The sequence below is a fragment of the Alligator mississippiensis genome, chromosome 3 (assembly GCF_030867095.1).
Source record: "Alligator mississippiensis isolate rAllMis1 chromosome 3, rAllMis1, whole genome shotgun sequence".
NCBI classification, from domain to species: Eukaryota; Metazoa; Chordata; order Crocodylia; family Alligatoridae; genus Alligator; species Alligator mississippiensis.
Window position 1 is genome coordinate 70,309,335 of NC_081826.1, and position 11,357 is coordinate 70,320,691.

Here is an 11,357-nt window from a genome sequence, read left to right on the forward strand (position 1 = left end):
CCCATCAGGCATTTCCCCCCATTCACTGCTCAGACCCCAGCCCATGCTGGTGGGAGTTGAAGGGAGAGAAGGACCCCCCCTCCCTTCTCCCCTTTGCTTCAGGCTGCCACCAGGGCTGGCCACACCCCCTGTCACTCAAGCAGCTGGAGGAGGTTGGAAATCCCTGGCAGGGGCTGCTTCCTGCTTCTCCCTCCAAGCGCACCCTGACTAGGGAGTGTGCAGGCCAGGTTGGGGGTTTAAACCCCTCCCCAACTGGCCTGCTGGGGCCTGGCCATGCACCCCCCCCCACTCAGCTCAGCTCAGCTCAGCTCAGCTCAGCTTCCCTCCAGTCTTCCAGCCACTGCCAAAGGGAAGGGAGGGCATTCTCTAGCCCCCCCCCCCCCCCCCCCCCCCCCCAGATCCTAGCATGAGCCACTGCAGGTTTTTGACTGCATTTCCAGAATCAGAAGTGAATGTCTATTCACAGGGATGGTCCACATTTTTGGGGGGCCTCCTGATGCAAAGAAGTCAACCACAGCATTGGCGACGGGGGCTAGCAAGAGGCTGAAGCTGGCAGCAGTGGCATTAGCAGTGGGAGTGAGCAGGCAGACATGAAGCCAGCATCGGTGGCATGGTGGGGTGGGGCAGCAAGTAGCTGGATGCAGGGGGCCCCTTGGCTGTGGGCTGTGTGCCCCTGTGGCCACAGGTTTCACAGGATAGGATTGGCCGACCCTGTCTATTCACTTGCTTCTTGGTTCAATCTACGCAGTTTTGACTAACTTGCAAAGACTGAATTGATTCAGGCTCAGGTTTTTTGACTGTCTTTATTCAGCCACTGTCTCCATGATGGGGCCTTTCATCAGACCCCAAATGAAAATAAGAAAGAAAAATTATGCTGTTAGGGATCATTTTTACAAAAAAAAAGTTTAAGCCAGCATTTAAAGGGGAGCTGAATTTGTTTTCTTCAGCCTCGTATCCTGAAAATTCAGCAAGGTAATAAGTTCTCTCTCTCTCATTACATTTATGACTTTTTTCCCTTATGGTTGCTAAACTGATATTAGACTGAGACATTGTTAATGGTCCCTAAGCGATGACTCCATACTCCATACTAATTTCACATTTTAGTTCATCAATAATATGCAAAGTTCATAAATGGCAAGAAACTTTAGAACCCTTTTCTGAGCAAAAGCAGTGCAACTGCTTTTGAACAGGTACTCACAACATTTTAAAATATTGGCCCAAACTCCAGCCTACTTATCGGTGTACATATTTACACAAACACACCCCTATATTCCCAATGTACAGGTAACTGTCTCTATATATTAATCTCCAAGCATTATATAATTCTTTATATGCCATTCATTCAAAACACAGGCATTACAATTTTGTTAATTTCTGTGAATATCTATTCAGTTGCTCAATGTTCATAAACCAGTTTCCAAGGACAAATACCTACGTAAGTGAAATAGAGCAAAACAACAAAACATCGGGTCTTGTTTTTTAACTACTGCAGTGCTTTTAAACACATATAAGAATGCTTAAATATCTATTCTGCAAACTTCCCTAGAAGACTTCTGGGAGGGTTAAAGGGAGAAAGGAACAATGAACTAATGGCCACTAATATACTGTTTTGTTTTTTACCTGGTTTCCACTCTAGTTAAGGATACACAGAATGAATGTGGAGGAGTCAGTTTGGTTTTCCTTACATGCTTGTCCATATGAGTCTTGCCACAGTCTGACAACAGCTGGCAGTTTTTTTCATAAGAACTCCATGCTGGAATGTCTGTAGGAGGTTGCTATAGGCCAACACTGAAATGTACTGTCAGAGTTGCATAGGCAGCCTGTCTCAATGCCTGTTCACAAGGATAAACCTGAATAATACTGAGTACTCCCTGTGGTCCTGGGGCCCTGAGGATATAGCACACCAGTGGTGGCTAACCTGTGACAAGTGGCATAGGCAGCTGGCATGTTTGGGACATGGTAGATCAGAGAGGGAATGGAAGTTGGTGCTGGCTTAAGGTTTTGACCTTGTGGAAGCTGTGGGGTAGCTGCTGCAGAATTCAATATTGCCATGTTCAGGTGGTGACAGGATTCACCAGCATTGGGCAACAGTGGGGGCTGATCATTAGGGTGGCACTATCATACTTAGGACTTAAGTTAAAAAGGTGAGCCACCATTAGTCTATACTGTTTTACTGCTGTGTCCAGGTTGATCTGCTTTCAGGCATACCTTGCTCACTTCCTTTTGCCCATCTGGGCCAAAACTAGAAATGCAATGGTGAAGCTGCTTCCTAGAGCAGTTTCACCATCACATTGCCAGGTCTGGTACACATGAATGGGACAGGGTTTGCTCAGGGGTATCCCTCCCTAGACATATTGGTGGCCTGACAGACATACCTATTTCCAAAATGCCACCTCCCAGCACAGAGAAACAAAAAATGAACAATGAATAATAAAAAAATTAATATAGGGCTCTGACTTGCCTAATTTTTTTTTTCTAGCTAAACAGATTATTCAGGAATATAAAATAATTACTTGAAAAGTGATAAAAACATTAATTATCTGAAATCATGTGGTTTCAATCCTTGCTGGGAATCGTAGGGTAGGAACATGCTTACCTGAATTCTAGGCTGCTAGAAACATCAAATGTTTCAAATGTGCATTTTCTTACCTTAGCATTTGATTTTCTTTTATCAACTTTTCTAGAACAGCAAATGGGGTTTCTTTTTCACTGCACCCATCCTTCTCATCCCCTACTTTGTCCTCTTCTGGCTGGAGATCCTCCCAGGACAGCTGGATGCATCTGTCTCAATTCTCCAGCTTGCTCAGACTTTACCAACATGGATGGTAAGCTGCATATGGTGGGAGGTTGAATAGGTGCCATTGACACTAGACTAGCTACCCTGGAAGGAAGGTTTGGAGCTTCACATGTCTTCTTTTGCTGGTCTGGCAGACATATTCCCAGCTGTTTTGCTGGCTAAAAGTAACTGAATATTGCAATCCAGATTAAGGTTTTTATTCATTTTGCTGGTATTATCTATCTCTTCTTTCAGTAGCAGGTCTAAGATTTTATTCCCTGACATGCCTTTCTTTTCAGCAATGAATTTGCAACATAATTTTTCTTTTTCCTCACAGTGATTCAGACCTAGAGAAAGCAAAATCACTGTATGATTGAAAATAGAGTATTTACAAATGATTCATAATTGATCCTACAAACATTGCATGCTGCAGATTTTGTACTTTTATGGCTCATTCAGCATTTATATACTGCTCCCTTTAGAGGCAGAGACCTGGATTTCAGGAGATAAATATTTTTGTGAACCCAGTATACGCTAGTATGAAACTCCCAAATATAAACATGAGGACTGCTGTAGGAGGTCCCACTGTTCTGACCTTGTTGCACAGAAATAGCTTGGCTATGTACCAGTAACATTAAATAAAAAAGAACTGACAGACCTGGCTGAATGCATCTTTGCTTTGCAATTCTGAGACCCAAGCTTGCTGGATTTATTGAAGTTTTGTGCAAGCATATTGGTCTCCTGTTGTCTTACCTTTCTGGGTACAAAGCTCAGTTGAAAGAGTTAAATGGCCTCCTCATATAAGAGGCAGTAGCAGCATCTAACAATGAGGATTAAGGCCTAATCAGCTTAAGGCCTAAACTGCTTAATTTCTCATTATATATAAAGTCCATCAAACTTGTGACTAAAAAGAACCATACATATATATACACATCATATTTGTAAGTACTGGTTATGAACTCGGCATACAGCATCAGACATGACTAGACATGTTCATGGGTGAGCCTTTCAGGCTGGCCAAGTCTAGTACATGACAGCAGAAAAATCTCTGGGCCTAATTCTCAGTTCCCGCTGGTTTTTATAGTAATTTCAGTGAACTGAATCCTAGTTGATAAAGAGTTCCAGAAGAATCCAGCCCCTGGACTTTCACTTAGTCTATATAACATATACTTCTACCTTGCTTTCCTCTTTCTAACTTAATTTTTTTTTTGTGAAGGCCTTTGGTAAAAATACTTGTTGCCAGACTAGGAAAAGCATAAATGGCTTCCAGCATTGCTAATCAATACTGAATCTCAACATTATCTACTGTTCAGGATTTCTAAGCAAAAACTAATATGCATATTAAAACACCCTATAACCTGTTAAAAAAACAGGCTTGGTGCACATGTGGTCAGAGCTGAGCATCGTAGGCTGCCATTTCAACTAGCTTCTTCTATTACAAACATTTTACTTTGAAATGACCAAATCTCTAGAGGTAAAACAAGATGCTAGTTTTCCTCTGGTTAAATTCAAAACTGACATGCAATAGCAGCAAAACTGACATGCAACGGAAGCCTAGAAAAGGGCAGGAGTAAAATCTTCCAGACTTGTTAGCATATACCCAAGAATTTTTTTTTTCAAAGGACCAAATTAGATTGAAATCGGAGGGGCTGTAGCAAGTTACACCAGCAGAGAATTTGGCTCTAAATCATTTACAACTCTGAAAAAGAAACAGTGCAATATTTTTTTCACAATTTTTTTTTCAGTAATCATGTCAGGCATATGCATCTATCTCTGTATAAGGCCCTTTTAAGTGACAGAGTAAGGCACTTCTAAACATAATCACTGTTAGGAGATAGGGACCAAGTTATTCCTAACAGCAGCTCATATAGAATTCCAGCACAAGCCTCCCGAAGCTAGACATGGAGAATTAGCCTGAGAGGGCTCTCACCCGCACTACCCTCCTAAATTAATTATGCAGCCTGAAATCTCTGAATGATCTGCCTTGCAATAAACATCCTCCTAGCTCCTCCTAGTGGCTAATTATGAACTACAGAACACTTCAGTCAGGACCACATTAGGATCTGCTTAATTGTATCTCCATTATTATTGGAACTGCAGGAGCCCTATTACCCTACTCACGAACCAGAACTGCATTGTGCTAGGTGCTATACAAACATAAAGGGAGATAATCCTTGCCTGAAGTCCTTGTACACTTCTCTGTGCACTATAGCATTCATGTACATTTGTATGTTACTACAAATAATAATTAAAAAAACCCTTTTGTGTGGCTCTTCTGCATGCCAGTCCACCACCTCTCCTAAATCCATGCCTCTGTTCAGTTCATCTTTGAAGCCAGAAACAGGTCAGGATATAAATCTATATTTGTTATTATTATTAATAATAATACTTGGCTCCTAGTGTCCAGAAATCCTAATCACAGACAGTGACCACACTGCTGGTTGCTACTCATCTGTAAAAGCAGTTGGGTACATGTATAACATAACAGGGAAAATTGGCAGAGGGTGAAGTGTTGAAGGAACCCTCCCAAATGCTATACCCTGTTACATCTCTAGCATTTCCTCTGCTAGAGTCCCTTGTGGTTCAGTGGTAGAATTCTTGCCTGCCACACAGGAGACCAGGGTTCAATTCCTGGATGCTTATACAACTACAGCCATGGAGGCACCAAACATCTAGACCTAATCTTGGCCTTAGGATTCTGTCTCCATGCCCTAAAGGAGGATAGAAACTCTGGGCAGCCTCCACTGCTCCAAAAACTCCTGCCTAGTGTTGAAGGTCTGGATGACCTCTCATGCATACACCATGTTCCAGAAGGATTAACAGTTGCCAACTGCCCCCCCGCCCTTAAGTCCCCCCCTCCCCCCCAAAACCCAAGAACTTCCTTACTCTCATGTTCTACCCTGATAATAAAATATGGATCCTTGTACTTCCTCTGCAAGGTAAGGACTCTGGAGTTACATCCACACATGACGTGGACATTTGGGTCTTGTGGGACAAGTATTTGTCCCCAGGGAACAACTATGCTATGTGCGCTCTGGCATGTAGCAAGTTGGCCCAGGGGCAGTAGGGGAGGCTGTGGCCAGCACTGGTCTGACCCCAGCAGCCTACCTGGGGTCCTGGGGCTGCAGCAGCAGTGATTCTGCTGCATGGAGCCTGGCTGGCAGCTGCAGTGTAGCTCCAGGTTTGAGCTGCTCCCACTGCCCCTGCATTTGCCACACTGCTTTTTTTCCCCCATGGGTTTTTTGACCCCTAGATAGTCAGGGGTCAAAAAAACTCTGTGGTGCTCCCTTGCAGTGCAGAGAACAACTGAACGTGCAGTATGTGGTGCTGCAGACATGCCTGTGGCACAACATACCTCCCAACTATGCTCGTCTGTACCTGGCCCAGTGGGTCAGGCAATACTCCACTCTAGTACCTTGTTCTGCCAGGTATCAGTTGGTGAATCCTCAGAGGCACAAATATGGCTGCCTGGTAGATACAGTTCACTGGGTCCCCTAATATTTACCCGTTCTTCAGTAAGAACCCTTGTCCACATCCATTTAGAGTGCATCAAGTTGCAGCCCTGGTTTTAGTTCTTCCAGAAACTCTTCATTTTCATCATACCTATATATTCCTGTTTGTTCACCCAATCCATGGCTAGAAACAATTCTCATGACCTTCTCATCAACCATGTCCTAATATTGTTTGAAATGTCACTAATCTGACCAAGAGATGGAAGCTCAGCTCAGGAGGCACACACAGGTGTGCTCCACAATAGCAAGGCCTAGTTCTGTTCCCTTGTCACCTTTATACTTACAGGCATTCCGGGTCATGTTTGCTAGACTTCTTGGACTCCATAGAGCAGTGGAACCATGCTTGGATCTCATTTGTACTGTCACAAAATCAGTTGTTTTCTTGGGGCTGTGCCTCTTCCCTCACTTGAGGGGACATTAATGGGATTTAAGCACATGACCACTGACTTAATTTGTTTCCGGCTTTCATAGATTCATAGATGTTAGGGTCGGAAGGGACCTCAATAGATCATCAAGTCCGATCCCCTGCATAGGCAGGAAAGAGTGCTGGGTCTAGATGACCTCAGCTAGATGGTTATCTAACCTCCTCTTGAAGACCCCCAGGGTAGGGGAGAGCACCACCTCCCTTGGGAGCCCGTTCCAGACCTTGGCCACTCGAACTGTGAAGAAGTTCCTCCTAATGTCCAATCTAAATCTGCTCTCTGCTAGCTTGTGGCCATTATTTCTTGTAACCCCCGGGGGTGCCTTGGTGAATAAATACTCACCAATTCCCTTCTGTGCCCCCATGATGAACTTATAGGCAGCCACAAGGTCGCCTCTCAACCTTCTCTAGCAGAGGCTGAAAAGGTCCAGGTTCTCTAGTCTCTCCTCTTAGGGCTTGGTCTGCAGGCCCTTAACCATACGAGTGGCCCTTCTCTGGACCCTCTCCAGGTTATCCGCATCCCTTTTGAATTGTGGCGCCCAGAATTGCACGCAGTACTCCAACTGCAGTCTGACCAGTGCCCGATAGAGGGGAAGTATCACCTCCTTGGACCTATTCGTCATGCATCTGCTGATGCACGATAAAGTGCCATTGGCTTTTCTGATGGCTTCGTCACACTGCCGACTCATGTTCATCTTAGAGTCCACGAGGACTCCAAGATCCCTTTCCACCTCTGTGCCGCCCAGCAGGTCATTCCCTAGGCTGTAGGTGTACTGGACATTTTTCCTCCCTAGGTGCAGCACTTTGCATTTCTCCTTGTTGAACAGCGTTCTGTTGTTTTCTGCCCACTTGTCCAACCTGTCCACATCTGCTTGCAGCTGTTCCCTGCCCTCCGGCGTGTCCACTTCTCCCCATAGCTTTGTGTCATCTGCAAACTTGGACAGAGTACATTTCTCTCCCTTGTCCAAGTCGCTGATGAAGACATTAAAGAGTATCAGTCTGAGGACCAAGTCCTGTGGGACCCCACTGCCCACACCCTTCCAGGTCGAAGCCGACCCATCCACCACGACTCTCTGGGTGCGACCCTCCAGCCAATTCGCCACCCACCGGACTGGGTAGTCATCCAAGTCACAGCCTCTTAACTTGTTCACCAGTATGGGGTGGGATACCATATCTAAGGCCTTCCTGAAGTCTAAGTATACGACATCCACCCCTCCTCCTGTGTCCAGGCATTTCGTAACCTGGTCATAAAAAGAGACTAGATTGGTCAGGCACGTTCTGCCTGCCACGAACCTGTGCTGGTTTCCCCTCAGCATAATTTGTCCTGCCGGGCTCTCACATATGTGAGCCTTGATAATTTTTTCAAAGACTTTGCCAAGGATGGAGGTGAGACTGACTGGCCTATAGTTGCCTGGGTCCTGTTTCCTCCCCTTCTTGAAAATGGGGACCACATTGGCCCTTTTCCAGTCCTCTGGGACTTGGCCCGTGCATCACGAGCGTTCGAATATTCCCGCCAGTGGCTCTGCAATGATGTCGGCCAGTGCCTTCAGCACCCTCGGATGGAGCTCATCCGGGCCTGCCGACTTAAAGGCATCCAGTTCTTCCAAGTGACTCTGCACCATCTCAGGGTCTACGCATGGCAGTCTGGCACCTTGCTGCTGCCTCTCTACAACCCCAGTGAGAGACTTGTCCTGCCCCTACTTAGGAACACTGAGGCAAAGAACTCATTGAGGAGTTCAGCCTTGTCCCCCCTGTCCGTCACCAATTGTTTCTGCCCATTTAGCAGGGGTCCTATTCCTCCCTGGGCCTTCCTTTTACTCCCTATATATCTAAAAAACAATTTCTTGTTGTCCTTTACTTGGGATGCCATCCTCAGCTCCGTGGTAGCTTTGGCCTGTCTAACTGCCTCCCTACAAGCACGAGCAGAGGAGGTATATTCATCTTTGGTGATCTCACCTTGTTTCCACTTTTTGTGTGCTCCCCCTTTGGCCCTTAGGCTGCCCTGGATTTCTGCGGTCAGCCAGGGAAGCCTCCTGGCCCCTTTCCCTCTTTTACCCCGCATGGGGATTGTCTCGCTATGTGCCCGAAGGATCGTTTCCTTAAGGCACAGCCACCCTTCTTGGGCTCCCATCATTTCAAAACTCCTACTCTGCAGTGCGTCCTTGACTAATCGCCTGAGTTCATTTAAATCAGTTTTCCTAAAGTCTAGTACTTTCACCCTACTAGTTACCTTACCCACTCGACGTCTTACGGTGAATTCTATTATTAGGTGATCACTGTCCCCCAGATGGCTACCAATCTGGAGGTCCCCTACCATGTCATCCCCCATTGCCAATACCAGATCCAGTATGGCATTCCCCCTAGTGGGACCGTGTACCTCCTGTGTCAGGTGGAGGTCCTGTACACAGGTTAGAAACCTGCGTGAGCGGTGGGACTTTGCCGTCTGTGTCTCCCAGCAGATGTCTGGGTAGTTTAGGTCCCCCATGACTACCGCCTCTTTAGCTTTTATGGTCTCTGAGAGCTGCCTCAGGAGCCCTGCATCTATTTCTTCCCCTTGATGTGGGGGTCTGTAGCAGACCCCTACCACCAAATCCCTTTCTCCTTGCCCCTCATGTAGCCTAACCCACAATCCTTCTACTTCCTCATCCTTGGATTCCATCTTGATGAGGGTTGACGTATATTGCTCATTGACATAGAGTGCAACCCCTCCCCCTTTTTTCCCCACCCTGTCCTTTCTGTACAATCTATAACCCTCAATATGTACTACCCAGTCGTGGGACGAATCCCACCAGGTTTCCGTTAGCTCTACTAAGTCATAGGTGTTTTGTGCAAGCAGGAGCGCTAGTTCATCCTGCTTGTTTCCCATGCTCCTAGCATTAGTATATAGGCACTTGAGCCCTGCGACAGGTGCCTTTGCTGCCCCCCCGCTCCAAGTCCCAAGGGGCCCCTTATTTCTTACCTTCTCGTTTCTTACCTGTGCCTTAGTGCTGGCCACCCCGCGTCTTGCAGGTTCCCAGTGTTCTTCTTTAGGCTGGGCTGTCCTTGTGGGTGCCACATGGTTTGGTGGTCCACAGCTTCCCCCGCCCTCATCTTCCCCTCCCCCCGGCGAGCCTAGTTTAAAGCCCGCCGGAGGAGATCCGACAACCTAGAAGAAAACACATGCTTACCTTTGAGGGACAGCTGAAGCCCATCCCAACTGAGCATGTCCCTCATCATGATGTGCGGGTCATTGTCCAGGAAGCCGAAGCCTGCCTCGAGACACCACTGCCGAAGCCGCCAGTTGGTCTCTCAGATGCAGTTCTCATGCCGTCTTCCGCGTCTGTTCACTGGTAGGATGGAAGAGAAAACCACCTGTGCACCAAACTCCCTCAGCACGCAGCCCAGAGCAGTGTAGTCTGCCAACAGGTGATCAGGGGTTCTCCTGGCCGCATCATTAGTACCCACATGGACTAGGACCATGGGGTAGTAATCGGTGGGCTTGATCCTGGCCTGGATTACCTCCTTCACATCCCGAATCTTTGCTCCGGGCAGGCAGTATACCTCTCGTGTTGAGGGGTCCTGGCGACAGATGGGCCCTTCCGTACCTCTCAGGATACAGTCGCCTATGATGAGCACTCGTCGCCTCCTCCTCTGGGTCCACTTGGATCTCTTGATCTGTTTGGAGTGTGAAGAATGTGGTGTTTCTTCCTGCCCAAGTGTTTCCTCCTCCCCTTCCATCTCCTGCAGGGTCGCCAGGGCCTCGTACCTGTTCTCCAGTTGGACTGGAGGAACTGGTACCTGTTTGCTGCGAACAGCTCCGGTCCTGGATGCGACTGTCTGCCACTCTGCTGTGGAGGGCGCTCCCCGGGCTGCTTCTTCCTTAGGTGCCTGGTCCTGCATGGAAAGGAAATAGCCATCAATTTCATCCTCCGCCTCCCTGATACCCCTCAGCCTGCTAACCTCCTCCCGGAGCTCCCTCACCTGTGCCTCCAGATCCTTTTGATGAAGGCCAGAGATGTTTCCCCTCTCCCAGCACTGAATCCAGACTGCAGGGCTTCTCATGGACTGGATGTGAATGTGGCAGTGGTGGGTGTTAAGGAAGATGTTGTTTACCCACCCCCCCTAAAATACACATGCTCACTGGGGCCCTGTGCCATGGATTTAGTTGATGGACTTCTACTTGCTTTCTCCACCCCTGAATTCCCCACCACTCTACGGGTGTGTCCAGATGACCCCATACCTGCCTCTTGCAGTATCTCAAACCCCTTTGAGATGCTGCACGAGGCACATGCAGGAATGGGAAAATGTTCAAGTTTTCAGCACAGGGGCAAAATTAAACCCCTGGCTGCCAGAGCATCTGTACAGTTAACCTTTGCTCTAGCGCTGAAGTACACCGCCTGGCAGCGTGCCAGCAGCAAGGAGCTGGACCCAGGCTCCACTGCCAGTAAGTAAAAAGTTAGGGGGGCTGGAGGAGGGGGGAGGGGACCATGGGGGGGACCCACCAGGGGGGACCTACTCAGCCCTGCCCACTCCCTCAGCCCCCCAATCCCTTCCCCACCTGGTCCCATCCCCCTGAGACCCTCGATCCCTTCCCTGCCTGGCCCCATCTCCCCCATCCCCCCAATCCCTTCCCCACCCAGGCCCATCACCCTGAGCCCCCCTGGGGGTA

The 11,357-nt window shown here is 47.8% G+C and overlaps 1 protein-coding gene across 1 annotated transcript in view; it reads left to right on the forward strand.

Annotated features, from left to right (window-relative positions):
- The window catches only part of LOC109285942 (uncharacterized), a 30,006-nt gene extending 18,866 nt beyond the window's left edge, over positions 1-11,140 (forward strand). Inside the window, exons 2-3 of the mRNA XM_059724071.1 lie at positions 2,685-2,825; positions 10,436-11,140. Of these exons, the coding sequence (XP_059580054.1) occupies positions 2,685-2,825; positions 10,436-11,140 (846 nt within the window). The remainder of the gene's footprint in view (positions 1-2,684; positions 2,826-10,435) is intronic.
- Positions 11,141-11,357: the final 217 nt, after the last annotated feature.